General features: G+C 52.6%; 5 protein-coding genes across 5 annotated transcripts; 3 read left to right on the plus strand and 2 right to left on the minus strand.

Moving 5' to 3' along the window:
• Positions 1 to 39: 39 nt before the first annotated feature.
• On the plus strand, positions 40 to 1,347 carry rebG-0 (4'-demethylrebeccamycin synthase; the record flags this gene model as incomplete). Its single annotated transcript, XM_036643857.1, has 1 exon — positions 40 to 1,347. One exon carries the CDS (start codon positions 40 to 42, stop codon positions 1,345 to 1,347), a length of 1,308 nt encoding a protein of 435 aa, XP_036491238.1.
• Positions 1,348 to 1,792: 445 nt separating this feature from the next.
• On the minus strand, positions 1,793 to 3,132 carry sirD (4-O-dimethylallyl-L-tyrosine synthase; the record flags this gene model as incomplete). The annotated part of the gene is made up of 2 exons (XM_036643858.1): positions 1,793 to 1,937; positions 1,997 to 3,132. The coding sequence occupies 2 exons, from the start codon at positions 3,130 to 3,132 to the stop codon at positions 1,793 to 1,795; spliced, it is 1,281 nt and encodes a 426-aa protein (XP_036491237.1).
• A 1,110-nt stretch (positions 3,133 to 4,242) lies between these two features.
• On the plus strand, positions 4,243 to 5,942 carry aclL-2 (Cytochrome P450 monooxygenase aclL; the record flags this gene model as incomplete). Its single annotated transcript, XM_036643859.1, has 5 exons — positions 4,243 to 4,272; positions 4,332 to 4,563; positions 4,616 to 5,155; positions 5,208 to 5,721; positions 5,783 to 5,942. 5 exons carry the CDS (start codon positions 4,243 to 4,245, stop codon positions 5,940 to 5,942), a joined length of 1,476 nt encoding a protein of 491 aa, XP_036490693.1.
• Positions 5,943 to 6,089: 147 nt separating this feature from the next.
• Positions 6,090 to 7,307, minus strand: CGCS363_v012011 (Sterol uptake control protein 2; the record flags this gene model as incomplete). Its single annotated transcript, XM_036643860.1, has 1 exon — positions 6,090 to 7,307. One exon carries the CDS (start codon positions 7,305 to 7,307, stop codon positions 6,090 to 6,092), a length of 1,218 nt encoding a protein of 405 aa, XP_036490694.1.
• A 1,407-nt stretch (positions 7,308 to 8,714) lies between these two features.
• CGCS363_v012012 (UPF0382 membrane protein) lies at positions 8,715 to 9,408 on the plus strand (the record flags this gene model as incomplete). The annotated part of the gene is made up of 2 exons (XM_036643861.1): positions 8,715 to 9,125; positions 9,196 to 9,408. 2 exons carry the CDS (start codon positions 8,715 to 8,717, stop codon positions 9,406 to 9,408), a joined length of 624 nt encoding a protein of 207 aa, XP_036490922.1.
• Positions 9,409 to 17,487: the final 8,079 nt, after the last annotated feature.

Genomic DNA, 17,487 nt, shown 5'->3' on the forward strand with positions numbered 1-17,487 from the left:
CAGCCAACCTCAAGTCTCACCGACAATCCGATCACGAAAATGCATCTATCAACACCAGATGGCGCGGGCACGGTCGCACCGAAGGATCGCCGACCGCTGAAATTCTTGCTTCACTGCTTCTCAGCTACCGGTCATGTCTTGCCTATGCAGGCCGTTGCGAGGGAGCTTGTTGAGCGAGGGCACGAAGTCGTTTGGACAACAATCGCTCCCCAAGAAGCCCGAGTTGTTGCTTCGGGAGCGAAGTTCGTTCCAGCGGAGAATGTGATCAAGGTCGATGCCAATCTTGACGGTGCAGACCCGAAGGACATGGCAGAAACAGCGGAGGTCATGTTCGGCGGGCGACTCACGGCCCAAGTGGCTGATATCCGCAGAGTGCTGAAGACATTCAAGCCTGACTATGTTTTGAATGATGCACTCCCGCAGGGCATGGCAGCTGTGTACGAACTTGGAGAGATCCCATCCTACGCGACGCTCGGAGTTGTTCCTCTGTACCTCCCGGAGGTCGGGCCCGAGCCCACCGCGCATCCGGCGCAGTCTGCCCTCGGTATGCTCCTGAGTCAACCGCGGCTGGTTCTGCCGGTCATCAACCCGGAGAGAGAGAAATTAGGCCTGCCGCCGCTGAAGCCCACAGATGCATTCTCATACAGCCCATTCCTGCATATCCAGGCTTCGTGCCCGTCGCTTGAATTTCAAGAAGGGCCCGAGCCTATCATCCCTCAAGCACACTATGTCGGGCCCTTGGTCGCAAAAATCGCCAGCTCAAACGCCAACTTGCCTGAGTGGTGGGATGATGTGCTCAGCGCGCCTTCGAAGGGACAGGACATTCTTTTCCTCACGCAGGGAACCTTTGCCATGGACCCGACGTCGCTCATCATTCCTGGGCTCCAGGCACTGCAAGAAGACAAGCGCTTCCTGATAGTGGTGCCGTCAAAGCTTGGAGACGAGATCCGAGCGAAGGTGCAGATTGAAGACAACGTCCGCATCGCGGATTGGGTTCCTTATGACCAGCTACTCCCGCGCACGAGACTGCTCATCACCAACGGTGGTTACGGCAGCGTCACACAAGCACTGTCCCACGGCGTTCCTCTCATCTGCGCTGGTACTTCAGAGGACAAGAAGGACACGTCTGCACGGGTGTCGTGGGTTGGCGCAGGTATCGACTTGAAGACAGACAACCCTTCTGTGACCCAGGTCAAGGAGGCGGTCTACAAGATTCTCAATGACTCAAGTTACAAGGACAATGCGACTAGAATCGGGGAGGAGTTGAATGCACAGGGCGGTGCGAAGAGGGCTTGCGATTTGTTAGAGAAGGCTGCACTAGAGCTAGACGTCAGCAAAAGCACATAAAACGTAGAGTAGCTTTGATGGAACATTTTATCGGAATATTTGGAGACGTAAATGCATAGATGCGTCATTAGCTATAATAGAGTTCAACGTCAATAAGGAGCCGAAAGTATGCTGCTCGCTTCTCACAAAAGATGCAACCAAGGCCCTGTCGCAACCACTGGTCAGTGCATGCCAAGCTTCTTAGGCATGATGACATAGCTTCATAGCCGAAAGCCAAGTTCAACGTCGGCCAGGATTCCAACTAAACACCAAAGAAAACATCCAAGGTTACTAATTGAACATTGTAAAGTGGCATGCAATATTTTATTTGAATGGATGCTATGTACAGTTTGAGATTTCACGTATCCGACACTTTGACCTCGCAATACACAACACCTATAAACTCATCTGGATATCAACTAAGAAAAATAAAACAAGACTCCAAACAAGCATGCGAATCCTTCGTCTACGGCTTACGTGAGCAGATCTTATCCTTCTCACAATCGAAGGACTGGGGGCTGAGATAAGTGACCACTCTCAGCTGACCCTTGGCCAACGCGCAACCAACATAGTAGTGGCTGCCGCACCGGGAATCCAGCGTCTTGGTACCGCTGTGGAGACGTCAGCACGGGGATTAAAGATCTAGATCGATGGCGTGATTATAACTTACAAGATATCGACCATGGCTGCTTCGTAGTTGTCCATCATCTGATCCGATCGGCGTGTGGAGAAGAACTTGCGGAGGCGGGACAGCACATCCACGTCGCTCTTGCAGAAATACTGCGGAGAGATGTACACCTTGGGCGAGATGGCCTTGCCGCAGCCGAGGGTGTAGTAGAAGCCGGGGCTAGCTCTGCCGGGCGCGTCGTCGGGAAGCATATCCGAGGCGTCTCCGAGGAACGTCTTCCAGAAGTCCTTGAGATCCTCGATGGCCTCCCCTGACATGTCGAGGCGGCCGCCGAGGGTGATGCAGTCCATCATGTACTCAAAGGTCGTGTGGCGGGCTCTCATGTACACCTTGATGCGAGCATCCTTGGGCGCCAGACAGTCAATGGCGAGGATGCCCGTCTCGAAGTTGTACTTCTCTGTGCCTTCCCGGAGGAAGTCGAAGAGGGGCTCAGCATTGAGGGAGTTGAACTGATCTGGCGGCAGGCTGCGGATGGAGCGCTCTACAAGCTCGAGGTTGCTGATGCCCAGCTCCTCCGCCTTGAGTCCGGGGTAGATGTAAATCTTCATGACAGGGCCGGTCTTCTCAATGTCGAGTGCGACCACAGTGCCCGCCTTGGGTGTTGTCTCCTCGACGAAGCAGTCAACTGTCTTGGATGTGCGATTGTCATGCTGCAGGATCTGGTTCGTGAAGTGCTTGTACCACTCCAGATCCAGACCCGGCACCATCTTCTGCTGTTGGAGCTTGAAGATCCAGTCGTTTGTCGCATACCTGTTGAGAGGATCTAGCTCCGTACCGGCATGTGCGCCGATGGGCTCGAAGCTATACCTCACGACAGCATGATTATCTCTTCCCCATTCCCAGCTGAAGTCGATTGGCGTGGAGTCTGGCGTCCCAGGACTCCTCCATCTCCTGACATTGCCGTGGCAATCTGGAGAAGGGCCAAGTTCAGGGGCCACAAAGAGGGAGTAGAAGTTGAGCTCGCGGTACTGCTCTGCTGCGCTGTAGCCGGCGTACTTGAGGAGCTTGGAGAACATGCGCCCTGTCCTGTCCCACCAGAACTGGGAGTCGTCGTCTCTGAACCGGAGAACCGAGTTTAGGAAGTCCCAGGGCTCATTTGACATGATCATTTCACCCATTTTGGCGGCTGTTGAACAAAAAGACTGTGGTATAATTCGAAGGGCTCTGAAGCTGCTGAACACGAAGGTAGAGTATTGTTGAGAGCTGAGCCTTGGTTCTGGAGAATCAAGCTCCTCAATTTATCACATGCGACCGCATTACTTCCATTACCTCCTCGTCTTTGCATATCTCTTCCATTACACTCGGAGCTGCATCTTCGATGGCTTACAGCTCATTGGTTCATCCCATGTGGAGGTCGAACAGCCAGGGTACACCGCCAGGGAATCGGCACACAACAGGGTAGATGTTTCGCGCAGGCCTGTCACGTTTCGCGATATCTACGCCCGACCAGGGCACCCTGGGAGTGTTCGTCCGAGAACGAGTTGATCGTCCAGAGCATACGACCAGTGAGCAGGCATTGCCTGGATAAGACCTCATCTGCCGGCCGGGCCAGCTCCGACGACGACTCCGACGACGGTGACGAGTAATTCCGTATTGTCACATTCGTGCGACAGCGCGGCACCGCAGCCACAGGCTGCCCCCACAGATCGAAGCTTTGATATCTATTCATATCAGTGGAAGAAACGGGTCCCGGCAGTAATCGCTAAAGTATATTAAATTGCTTGGCCGGCGGCGAGTCAGCCGCCCTCCACGATTACCCCAGAAGCCAAGATGAGCATCGACGAACGTCCCATCGCTGCCCAGTCCGTCTAAGCGTAACGGCGTAGGTTCATGAAGTTCGGGGCCATCCGCTCCCAAGCCCACGGTGCGGGGTGACAATGGCAGCGGATCCTTTGACCGAAAGTTTAAGCACCTGCTTGATTGACAGATAACAGCACGCTGACGCCGCGAATTGATTTCTTGATAGGGAGCTGTCTGTATGACTCGCCAAGCGGCTCCCACACCCGACAGCGGCGATGCGTCATATTACGGGCGTGATTCCCTCCCCCTTTGGGAACGTGATGCCGTTTCCACATCCCGAGTACTCGTGGACAGCTGCGCATGAGAGTATTCTTGCCCTTGTCAGGTGATCCGTCGACTACGCCTTGCTCGGTTCGTTTCATATGCCCAAGGCCCTCCGCGCGGTATCGTACACAGGCGGGGTCTTGCAACCTCACTGACTAGCTGCAATGGCGGTGCTTGGTATTATTGTGCTTCTGGTAGGTCTGAGGGACGAAAACTTGACTAACAGATTGATACTAATCTGGCTCGATCCCAGGCGATCTTGGGAGTTGTCGCCAAGTGCGTTTACAACGCATTCCTACATCCACTTCGCCACTATCCTGGTCCGAAGCTGGCTGGAGTTACCCGCGCTTACTATCTCTGGTACGATGTCCGTGGGGTAAGTCACTGGAAGGTCAAGGAATGGCACGAGAAGTACGGCGAAGTCGTCCGAATTGCGCCGGGCGAGCTCTCATACACGTCCAGTCAAGCCTGGCAGGCTATCTATGGTGCGTTTTTACACCCATTAGCTTGGTCTTTACATTTACTAACATGAATCAGGCTTTCCCAATCGGGAAGGTAATGGTAACTACGAGAAGGATGCCCAATGGTGGAACAAGAATGTCAATGGTGTTGAGAACATTCTCACTGCCGACGATGCCGGTCACAAGCGTATGCGTCGGCTCCAGAACCCAGCCTTCTCCGACAAGGCACTGAAGGCCCAAGAGTCCGTCATCACCGGCTATGTCAACCTTCTGGTTCATCAGCTCCATGGCCAAGTCTCCAGCCCCGACACGTCGTTGGTGGACATGAACTCATGGTACAACTTCACCACATTCGACATCATTGGTGATCTGGCTTTCGGTGAACCTTTCTATTGTCTCCGAGATGCGCAATGGCATTGGTGGCTTCATGCCGTCTTCGACATCTTCCAGGCCGGTACCTACCTCCGCGCCGCTCGTCGTTTCCCCTCGCCGTTGTCAGAGATGCTGCTGCTTCTCATTCCTCGCCGCCTCATCAAGACGAGAGTTGCCCAGTTCAACTTTGGTGTTGAGCGGGTGAACAAGCGGTTGGAGAAGAAGACTGAACGCCCGGACTTCAGTAAGTGTCCCATTGTCGGGCATGATAACGCAAATATTGACTGACTGTGCAGTGTACTATGTTCTCCAAGGGACTGATGAGAAGGGCATGACCATGGAAGAAATCTACGCTGCTGCCCAGGTCCTTATCGTCGCTGGAAGTGAGACCACGGCAACAGCACTCACCACCGCGACCTACTACCTCTGCGAAAATCCCGACACCTTGGCAAAGCTGACTGCTGAGATTCGCGACACCTTCGAAAAGGAGGAGGATATCACTATCCAAAGCACCGCCAAGCTCAGCTATCTCAACGCCGTCATCGAGGAGGCTCTTCGCCTTGGGCCCCCAGGGCCCGGCACCTTCCCTCGAGTCGTTCCTGATGGAGGAAGAACAGTATGCGGCGAGTTCGTCGCTGGTGGCTATTCCGTCGGCGTGCATCACTTATCCGTCAACCGCTCTCCGGTCAACTTCCGCGAGCACGATGGGTTCCACCCCGAGCGCTGGCTGGGCGATGAGCGTTTCGAGTCAGACAAGAAGAGTGCCGCCCAGCCGTTTTCATTCGGTCCGCGAAACTGCATTGGCAAGAAGTAAGTCATGACCTAGGCCCCTGATGTCTTTCTCGATATGAGATCTGACATATATATGCAGCTTGGCGTACGCTGAGATCCGCGTCATTCTCGCCCGCGTCGTATGGAACTTTGACATGAAGTTGCACCCTGACAGTGCTGGATGGCTGGGACGGCAGAAGATGTTTACCACTTGGCACAAGACTGAGATGAAGGTTCATCTTTCTGCTCGTGCGAGGTGAAGGTCTCTAGCCGGAGACTTTTATCGACTGCATTTGCCCAAGATAGAGCAGCCTTGCAGCTGCACACCGCAACTTTGATTGAGAATAAATGAGTGACAGCATTATATGCATAGACGTGAGTGTAAAAGACTGGAACCAGCTCAAGTGTTATTGTAAAGAAGGATCAACGGGAGTACATGCACTAGGCCCATCCACCATCTTCTGCGGCCAAGCCAGCCACTCACTCCAGTATGTGCCAAGATGAGCAGAGATAGACTGGACAAGAGCCTTGCCAGCATTTGCATATGCCCAGTACTCCCTTGACAAATGCAGAAGGACTGCCCAGTACGCTAGTACCACAAGGGCTTCCGGTCGCCGCTGGTCTAACAAATTGACATACTCCGTTGGGACTCTGATTGACCACTCCTGCACGGTCGCTCGCCGTCTGCCTGGGGATATTCCAGGCTTATTTTGCACGTCAAACATGAGCTGCAGTGCATCAATCGCTTCACGACATGCCGAGCGCGTTGACTCGCCAAGATCGCTTTTGTCGAAGAGCTCCACCAAACCCGCGCATTCGGTGCCCCTTTCCATCGCGTCTGGCTCGATGATGATACTATCCACAAACGGTGAATCTGGGCCTAGGTGTGCCACAAGATGGCCTCGCAGGATACTCCAGGACCCGGCGACGATGGTGCGAATGCCACGGTGGAGGTTCATGCAGTGCACCAACTTATCCAACACTGTCGCGAAATTGCCTTGGTGAATGAAGGTGTCGAACAAGACATGTTGGCCGAGCCAAGTCGAGTAGAGAAATATTGCAAGGAAGTTCTCGTTTGAGACCTCAGCTTTGGCAAGATTAAACTGCGACAAGGCTCTTGTTTGAAGTCGTGTTGCTTCGGCTCGGTAAAATGCTTGGTCCTTTCCAGGAAGGGTGCTCATATGAGCGGCTGATAGTGCTAGGAGTTCGTCCATGAGATATGGCGTGCCGAGTGCTTGCTTGATGGACATCCGTTGAAACTTTTCCCGCGTCGAGTCTCCAAATTCCATCTCGGCCCCTAGCTCGTGCTCAAAATGGAAGAGCAGCTCCATATGGAGAAGGTCATACGGCTCTGTTGGTGGGTACTGTGGCCGGTACATGGGCTGCTCGATTGGGATAGAGCCAGCCGCCGCAGCCGATGACTCTGTTGATGCAGCTGGGCTCGGGCATTGGTACATAAATGCTGATGGTGAAGGTAGAGTCGTCTCGGTGTCGAGATATGAACACCGTCGGAGGGCTGTAGAGCAGTTGACGCATGATGGACGGCTCTCGTCGCATTTCACATGGCGCTGTTTGCACTCCTTGCAGCCGAAGCGCGATTTCCGATGCGGTGTTCTCTGACGCATCTTCCTGGACAGAACTGAGCCGATGAGGAGTACGATGAAAAAACCAGAATCCGATATGAAGACCGCAGAACCGAGTTGTGGCAGACTTTCAGGCGACGGGAGCAGTGGTGGTCGCTCAAACTTGGAGGTTCTAGGCCGATGAATCAAAGTGCAGATTGAATGAAGGGTCCAGAATGTTATCCCCGGCAGGACAAGCCCAGGCACTCCTTTAAAGTCTCCAGATGATCCACGTCGTTGGGAGCCAAGCCACCCCGGTGCCGCCGGTCCTAGGCTGCATTCCCCAGACCCATGCACTGTGCTCGCGTACCTTAGGCAAAGCGACTTGACAGATCCTCAGGTACGGATTTCTCGATGACCTAAGGGACTAATGTCAAGTAAGAAATCATGCTTAAATGGATGGGGGCTTCCGCTTGAAGCGTTTAAGAGAATATCTCATTGGGCCACTTGCAACAGAGGGGTATTCGCCTGTCCTTTTCGCGGTGGGTATCGCTACGTCTCACGTTTGGACGCAATTACAGATGGGATCAACGAATTAGGCCAAGACGGTACTGGCTCGGATATGGTTAATGGAACAACGTCAGACTAGCAATAAGCAGAAATTACCATATCATCCCCAGATCACTAAGGTAAACTCCAAGAGTTTTGAGCTTCTTTTGTTGAAGCACAGTTCGTAATTATGAAGTCCTACTGGGTAAGATGACGCCAGGTCCATCGCAAGGCAGTGCCTGGTGGATCGAAGCCGTCGTATTCCAAGATCCCGCGTATTGGAAAATGAGCGATTCGTAGAGCATTCCAACCGTATTGCTAACCAGTCGGAACTGCTTGAATACGGGTGGGGCCGTTGGCGCTAGTCTCCTTTTAGGCGCCGATCTCACTCAGGGTTTTTTGTCAATCGCAGTGACCTGTTTGTTGTCTTCGCGATGTTCTTGTCTGGTTAGCTAGTATAGGCGGCAAAATTCAAGACGAAATTGAACTTACTGAATGTCCATCTCTAGCTGTCTGGGGGAAAGAACCTTGGAGGAAAAAAAGAAGGAAAAGCAACAGACAAGTTCGTCAAACAGGCAAAAGTTATTGATTTCGCCCGGACTTGAACCGGAGACCTTCAGTGTGTTAGACTGACGTGATAACCAACTACACCACGAAACCATCTTTGTTGTTACAAGGCGAGGCGGAATTGGGCTCTGAGTTGCTCGCACGGTCCAGCCGAGATTCCAGAATAGTTTGGTGGGCGTCTTGTCGTTGTAAATCGACGGGGCCGCTCGTGTTTAATCCCCTCCTGGGAAAAGTTCAAATCTTGATGTTCAAAATCATCCTATTCATCGCCCCTTAGACCATAGATTGTCCAGCCTGTCAGCTGAAGTCAAGCACTCTCGTTCATCTGATTGCTTCTTCGATGCGAACTCCACTATGACTTTGCGGCTGCGGCCGTCGACAGCTGGCTTTCCCACCAAAATCACGATTACTCAGCCGGACCTGTCCAGTCGGCTCCTCGCGTGCTTTGTCGGCATTCGGAGCGTCGCGTTCAGCGAGCGAACCACCCCGAGTCTTTCACCCTCACGAACCATCAGATCATCCCATCAATCCCTCATGTCCAATACTGAAGCCGACGAGACCACCTCGCTTCTTCCGACTCAATCACCCAAGCCCGATACCGTCGAGGACGAAGAAGAAACCATGAGCAGCCAGCTGTACTGGAAGGTCGGAGCCGTCTTCGGCGCCACCGCCGTCGGCTTCGGAGCCTTCGGGGCCCACGGCCTCAAGAACCGCATTTCTGATCCCGCAAAGATCGCCAGCTGGACGACCGCAGCCCACTACCAGGTAAATGGCCTCCCCCGGGGCTGTCGTCTCCGTGTGATGAATTCGTCCGATGAATACTGACGAGAATTAGCTCGCACACTCGATCGCTCTGCTCATCGCCCGCCAAAACCCCGTGGCTGCCGGTTTCTTCACCGCTGGCATGACCATGTTCAGCGGCAGCATCTACGCCCTCATCCTCAACCCCGACCTCAAGTTCCTCGGCCCTGTCACTCCAATTGGTGGTCTCGCTTTGATTGCTGGCTGGCTGGCTCTCGCTTTTACCAAGGGACGTGTCCGCTTTTAAATGCAAAACGTTGCCTTGCGAGGGTTGTCTCCGTTGCTCTCAACATGTACTTCTACTTGTATCACATCACGTTATGTCACCACGCGCGCTGCAATAAAATCCTCTACTCCCCAATCAAAGTCCCACTATTGTGCCAATAACCTCTTGTCTTGTTTTGATGGCCCAGTATTATTTGGCGTCACCCTCTGTCGCGCTTTGTCACTATTTATCCTATGGTCTCTCATCCTAAGGTAGTGAAGCTACACATCATCACCCCAGTCAGGGAATACCCATCCGAACAAGGTCTTCAGCTCACCCATCTTAACACCGGCATTTTGGTTGGTAGAATTAGGATACTTGAGTGATGCGGTGCCAACACTATCAGACGCCTTCGTTATGTAGTCGCTCGAGGCCACCGCGGTCGCACTACTTGGAGTGCTCTCGAATGAGTCTGTCCCCAACTCGATAGCGTCTTGTTGAAAACCAGAGACATATCGTCGTGCGATTCCAGCGAACTCGGATATGATACCGCCTGGCAATGCTCCTTGCGATGCGGAGTCAATCACGCGAAAGTATCGAGAAGCCACGTCCAAAAGCACAAGATTCTCTTCGGTTCTCGCGTGGCGTGGGTTATGAATGACGAAGTCGAAAAGAATGAAGAGCGCCGACAATGGCATGGTCCCAGATATACTGGTACAGAGTGGCCAACGCATTAACACAGCACTAAGATGGGGTTCTGTGATCAACTTACAAGATGGGAACATGAGGCTCAAAGTCAATGAATACCATCAATTCCACGATGTTGCGAGCAGTATTCATGAGATTCACCTTGCTCTTTTCACGATCTTCCTCCTCTTCTCGGCTGATGTGGATGGACAGTCTTTCCAAGGGAATTACAACACTGTAGTACGCATAGTTGGTATGCAGTAGCACCTTTTTCAAGCTGGGTATGAGGTCGATATCATGCTGCTCGACCGCCTCTCCTGGTCTGAACGCCGAAGGGATGGACACCCGCCAACCTTCAAGGAGACGCCAAACGCGGGCGATGGCGGTTGCTACGGCGGCTTTCGATTTCAAAGATGCACTGACCGAGAAAAGCGATGAGTATGCAATTGATGAGATTCTGGCGAGGCGAATAGTAGATGTAAACCAGTCGTAGTTCCCAAAAACGGATTCCGGAGCCAAAGGCATCACGCATCCAATGTCATCGTCTGCCAGGAGCTTGAATGGAAGTGATTAGCCGGCCGATTTCTATCACCCGAAGGAATTTGGCAGTCATACCGAGCTTTGGCATTCTGAGAAACTCGATATCTTTTCCAAGTAGTACACCGTCCAGAATGTTTTGAGGTGGCCGGCATCGCAATTCGACGACTTATGGTATTTCAGCGTTTGTGCCATCCGCGCTGCCTCGGAGATGAGTGTTTGATCGAGTTGGAGACAGCAAGCATTCATTGCGAATATAGACTGCGCAATGTACTTATCAGCATCCAAATGCAATGTGAGACCGCAAACTTAGGAATGGTATCATCTACTTACCATTGCTGTCAAAGCCTAGAATTCAATATTTCTGGTTAGGTCAAGGGGTCAAGAGTATGAAAGGGAGAGACAGGACAAACTGGCTGGCTACCTACCTGAAGATTTACTAGCGTCACCGGCGGCGCCAGTACGTCGGGCAACTTCCCCAGTGATACTTGGAAGAGGTCCCATGCCAGTCCGACGTGTGGAACGAAGCTTCCATGCTGAAAGAATTGACTTCCAAGAGCCATTATTGTATGGTACAGCGCGGAAAATGATGGGTTTAGCTGCAGTATATCTTCCACAAAGATGTCTGAAGCTTGAAGCATAAAGTCATCTCGGTCAAGGAAGGGGTACACGGGGTGCAGGTGCTCAAAAAAGGCTTTGCGACGTCAGACCTAAAGCGACTGGGAGATGGGTTGGCGTGTAAAAGGTCGACTTACCTAAGAGAAAACTAGTTGCCATCTGTGGTTGAAGCAAGACTGGGTCGGGCTTTACAAAGTCGATTCCGTCCCATCTAGATGTCTGCTTTTGACAAACCCGCTTCTTGATGAGGTCCTCGAGATTCTCCACCAGTTCCTGTAGAGCATTCGTCCCAAGCCTTCCAGCTAGAGACATCAATCTATCATTGGAAAAGAATGACACCGTTGAACTTTGAACTGGAAAATGGTTAGGAAAACCTGAAACCAGCGCTTGGAGTGTTTTGGCAACGCAAACCTCTGTCATCAGGTGCCTGTGAAAGCCGACTTGTCAGTCTCTGATTGCAAAACCTCGCAATGAATGTGGTTGTGGTAAGTTTTAATTCAACAAACCTTTATAACTGTGAACTCATCACAAAGAACAGTACTCTGAGGGCCACACCCGAGTATGCGGTCGATATAGAGTCCGTCGCCGGCAGTGTCGTCATCACAGCCTTCATGATGGCTAGAAGAATCGGCAAAGAATAGAGCTGCAGGCACTGTGAGATATGTCAGACTCTGGCCTCGAGGAGATTTTACTGGCCCGGATGAATGCTTCACCTTTCACCCTTGCCCTGCGTCTGAAAGTGCTGAAATTACAAGACTCATTGCGATTCTAGCCAATTATTAAATCATTGAAAAGAAATCGTGCCTCGAGAAATGGACACGTGATGAGAAACTCACAGCACAATGAACGCAAGCAGTCGGAGTTTCAAGAGTCGCATGTGATCTGAGAGCCGGCACTAACGGTGTAGAGTGTCATCCTGAGGTTCGGTATCAGGCAGCCCTTGCGCTGCATCTGTTGATAAGGAGCGCATTGAATGTCACATACCCACACATCGAACTTTCCGAAGTCTGCACTGATCGCAGGATTTGTTCAGCTTCATTTCAATACAGTGACTGGTAAGGATGCAAGGGAAGATTGCTAGTCTCGAGACGGAGGCTTTCGTTTTAGGCAGACGTGGTCAGCTGAAAAGTCGTGCCACCTATTTAGTACAGCAGAGGGGGAGCCAGCGGCTAAATACGATTACATGCCGCTGATGTAAGCGGTGGTCTTGCCAAGAGTTGTCTCAGAGCGAAAGTACCTCACGGCATAGAAATCTTCTTGGCGTTGGGTATGAAAGTAATAATCATTGATCTGATCTGACGAGGGCAGCTGCGCTGAAACATTTGATGCATACAACACTGAAGCTCTGATCTGCAATGTAGGGAAATGAACGAATTTCTGAGCTTTGTGCGACTTTATGGTTGAGAGGTCAGATTCATACGCGCTTCTCAACCACCACATGGACCAACGGGTAGGCACTGCAGAGACGGAGTGCAAAGCGCTGTTGAAGTGCCAAGACGAGAGACTGTCCATGAAAACGTCCAATATGAATTAACTCATCATGTACATAGACCCTAAAAGAAATATGCATTCCACAGATTCAAACTAAAAAGACATTAAGCAGCGGTGTTATGCGGGGGCATCTCCAAAAACCTTCAACAGGCCGTCTGCCGCATGCCTTCCGAGCCCATCAAGATTTCCCATCCCCAAGAGCTCGAGGACACTAATATCAAAACCAAACGCCTGTCTCCACCAGCTACGCATCTCCACGCCAACAAGAGAGTCCATACCAAGTTGCGACAGGGGAACTGTCGTGTTCAGGTCCTCATCTGACCTCAAGAGGAAGCCAAACAGCTTTTTACCAATCTCCATCGCAAGAAGATTGGCCGATTCTTCGGTCTTCAGAACCGATGTGTCCGACTTTGCGCGGGCCAAGAAAGACTTCAAGCCATCGCTGCCGCTGGTTCCTGCGGTCTCGGCGGCGGATTTGCTGGCGTTATTGTGGTACACTGCCATCCTGCGGTCCTTTCTCCAGAAAGCTCGGCTCTCTTTACTGTTGAGAGGGACGTTGGTAGAGAGACCGAGGCCAATTGTGTGCTTGTCGATGTACCTTTCGCTGTCTGGTTCGACCCCTGCGCTTGATTGCGGAATGAGAATGGCAGCCGTCAGAGCCTCCATGAGTTCCGTTTCAGTAATGCCATGGGCACTGACGGCCTTCATCCTCTTAAGCAAAGCCTCATCCTGGGATACGTAGCCAACGTCCTGCACCGCACCGATATCAAGAGCCGAGCACGCGAGACCTAGTCCAGTCCTGAACTGCACAAACGTGTCCAGGAATGTGTTCGCCCCAGCGTAGTTGGCTTGGCCAGCCTGGCCCGTGACTCCTGACATTGACGAGAAGAGCACAAAGAAATCGAGATTGACGCCAGCCTCAATAGCGGCGTGGTGGAGGTTCCATGTTCCCGTCACCTTGGGGGCCACGGCCTGGTTCCAGTGGTCCAGGCTCATGCGTACCAGGTTTTCATCGCGAAGGACCATAGAGGCTTGAATAATTCCCTTCAGGTTCGGCGCGTGGGTAATGGCACGAGACACATCGTCCTTGTTGATGACGCTGCCTCTAACGAGTTCAACCCGACAGCCCATGCTCTCAAGCTCGCGAACCGTGTCGCCGTCCTCTGGACCTGACCCAGCACTCCGAGACATGAACACCAACCGGCGTGCACCTTGCTCGACGAGGTGTCTGGCCACTGCCCGGCCTAAACCACCGAGACCGCCAACGAGGAGATAACTTGCAGATTCGCTCAGCCTCAGCTTTTGAAGTGGCTTTGCAAGCTTTCCCGCGTCGACATTGAGATTTCCATCAGGACTGCGGACGGAAAAGACGATTTTGCCAATGTGAGTACCTTGCTGGAGATGCCGGAACCCATCTTGGGCCGAGGAAGCGTCAAAGACCTTTTTGGGTGTGAGCGGCTTGATATGGCCCATCCTCAGATGCAGCAAAATAGTTTGGAGGATTCTGAAAAGATGAGATGTTAGTCTGGGGGTCACTATTGGGAGACCAATGGGGAGATTGGAATGTAACTTACTCCTTCACCAATGACTGTCGTCTGGCCATCTCGGCATCCAGGTAGAAACAGCAGTAGCTTCGACTACCCAGGAAAACGTCCATGTCGAGTTTGCCTCCACCCAAGAAGTCTCGCTTGCCGATCTCAACCAGTTTCCCGAACTCAGCGACGCAGCGCCAGGTGGCATGAAGCAACTCCCCGGACAAGGAGTTCAAGGCCAAGTCCACTCCCCGCCTGTTGGTCTCCTTCATCAAACCGTCCACGAAGCTAGCATCACGCGAGCTAAAAATCCGGTTTCTTGGCAGCCCGAAGGTGTCGACAAGGTACCTGGCCTTATCCTCATTTCCGACAGTCGCATAGATCTCTGCCCCGGCCATGATGGCAAGTTGCATAGCAGCAAGACCAACACCTCCTGCCGCACTATGAATAAGAACGGACTGACCCTTGCGCAGTCCGCCAATGTTAAACAACGAGCAAACCGCCGTGGAGAACACGGCAGGCATAGTGGCTGCATCCTCGAAAGACAGATCCGCAGGAATCTTCTCGCAAAGTCTTTCTGGAGTCACAATGTGACTCGCAAAAGCCCCGTCAGCCAGGAACATTATGCGGTCTCCCGGCTGGAGATCCTTGACTTGCGGGCCGACACGACGAACAACACCTCCACCTTCGAGACCAAGACCCGCCTCCGGATAGGGAACGACGCCCAAGGCACCAAGAACATCCTTAAAGTTAAGGCCAGCTGCGAAGATCTGGACTTCAACATCATCTCCTTCCAAGGCTTTTCCATCGTCTCCAGAGTTGTTGGCCCAGTGAAGCGTGGTCAAGCGACCGGGCTTTGTCATGTTCAGTGCCACTCTGGACTCATCTGAAAAGCCGACCTGACTCTCCGATACGGGCTCAATAAGCTCACTCTTCAACGAGAATGGGTAGATGCGTCCCACATTGACCACGCCGTCGACAATGGCGTACTCGTAGTCAGGCTTGAGATCCAGTGCGTCGCCTTCCTCTGACTCATCCGCAACTCGAGGTCGAGCCTGGAACCTGTCGAGGACTGCTAGAATAGTGGCCAACGATGCTTGGAGATCATCAACCTCACAGGTTGCCAAATCCAAAAGAGATTCCGTGCGGATAGTACGAGCGGTGCCAATGATCTGAGCAAACCTGGGGTCTCTGCAACCGATCTGGGACAGGTGCGTTATCCAGAGCATTCCTGCTCCGGAAGAACTGAGTTCTTCCAGCACGCCTTGGAATGCTTTGAAACGGTCCTCTGAGATGCCCTCAAAAAAGGGATGGGTCGCATCCAGCAGGGATACAATGTCCTGAGGCTCGTCCGGCAGTTTGTCACCGAGACGGCGGCGGTTTACAGTATATCCTGTCTGTTTGAGTTGCAATGATATGGCTTCCGCAAGATGCTCCTCATCGTCACAAAGCAGGACGATCGGCTTCTCAGCCTTTGTGGAACGGGGCCTGACTCGAGCGACCATGATAGCGTTTAGCTGGTGTGGCTCCTCGGCGTCACGGATGACGGCGTCCAGACCATCAAAACCAGCCTCCTCAAGCTCCTTCTCCCAGCGTGCGGGTGATACGTACGGCTGCTCTGGCCTGCCATCCGGTGCACCGTACCACCAGCCGGGAAGTGTGCCGAAGATGTAATTCGGCCACTTGGAAGGACTGTCAAGTTCGTGCAAAAGAAGTCTTCCGTCTCGAGGATCAAGTAGCTTATGGACATGCCTCAAAGTCTCTTGAAGGCTCTTCGTCGCGTGGAGGACGTTTGTGGCAATGACGAGGTCGTACTTCTCATCGTCGGCGAAACCCTGCTCGGAAGGGCTCTTGCTGATATCCAGAACACGGTACTCAATGTTACGGTACCCAGTAAAACGTTCTTTGGCTGCGACGAAGAATCCTGCGGAGATATCGGTGAAGCTATACTTGGAGTAAAGAGGCTGGCCAACTGGGAGGATCAAATGTTTCAACATGCTGGCGGTTGAAGCCCCCGTGCCAGCGCCAATTTCCAAGATGCGCAGATTGGGTTTGCTATGGGCAAGATGGCGGATGAAGTCTGACCTGTCGCAGGCGTCTGTAGCGATGTAGATCTTGGTCAGAGTTCCATCGGCCAGGAGCATCTCCAGAGCGTCGGTAGTACCAGTGCAGAGCCCGTCAATGTTTCTGAGCACCTTCTCAATGGATGAGGCACAATCTTCGACCGGAGTCCCTTCCATCTCTTTGATGAGAGCGTCGATTCTCTCGAGAAGGATGGTGTCGTCAAGGGATGTCAAAGTATCATCTGCTTCCCTCGCGACCTGAGAGTCGATCCATGACATGTATTTGTGCATGTGCTCTGGCAAAGCATCTTGAATCAAGTTGCCATCTCTGATTGACTTGATGCGACGTTGGGAAAAAACAAAGCACATACGGACCATCTTGTCCAGCAGAGGTGTATAGAGATGGCGAGGTATTTCAGGGTTTATGAGTTTGTTCGCGTCGAGGAAGTCGATGTGGGGTGACCAGGTGAGTCGGCTGGTGGTCAGCTCTTCCGCAAGAGCCTTCGGTGCTGCAGCTACATTGTCACCTGCGCTATGTTCAGCAGAAGCTGTATCAACCGCAGTCTCAGCAGCTGCAGCCTCCTCAAGAGGAGATAGCTTAGCCCCCTGCATGTCGAGGACAACCTTGCCGCCGGCGATGCATTGAATTTGGCTAATTACCTCGCCATTGCCCTTGACGAAGACCGCAGATGCAGAAGCCCGCATGTCGACTTCAGGGTCAATACGATGAACAGTTAGCCGTTCAATCTTCGTCGGGACCCTTCGGTAATGCTTGGCTTCAATGTGTCCTCGAGTTGCGGCTACAGGCCCCGATTGAATACAAGCATCAATCACTGCGGGGTGCAGGTGGTAGAACTTCTCGTCGCCACAGGGGTTCTTTGGCAGTCTTGCGGCTGACAGGCTTTCCAGGGAACCTGTCCTGATGTCGTCCAGACGCTGAAACTTGGGACCATACCCGATGCCAGCACGACTAAGAACGTCATAGTACTTGCGCCGATCTACCTTCCGCGGCAATTGCGCAGTGTCAAGAGCCTTCTCAGGCTCGAGGTCTTCCAAAGTAGCCTCGCCACTGCAGTGCTTGGTCCAAACATGACCATTGTGCGAGGCAATGGTCCATGTCCACCATTGACTATTCAGAGAATCGGTGAGACGGACTGGACGGAATGTGGTCACAAGCTCTGTCGGAGTGTTTT

The sequence above is a fragment of the Colletotrichum siamense genome (genome assembly GCF_013390195.1).
Source record: "Colletotrichum siamense strain Cg363 chromosome Unknown KSG_Cg363_contig08, whole genome shotgun sequence".
Lineage (NCBI taxonomy): Eukaryota > Fungi > Ascomycota > Sordariomycetes > Glomerellales > Glomerellaceae > Colletotrichum > Colletotrichum siamense.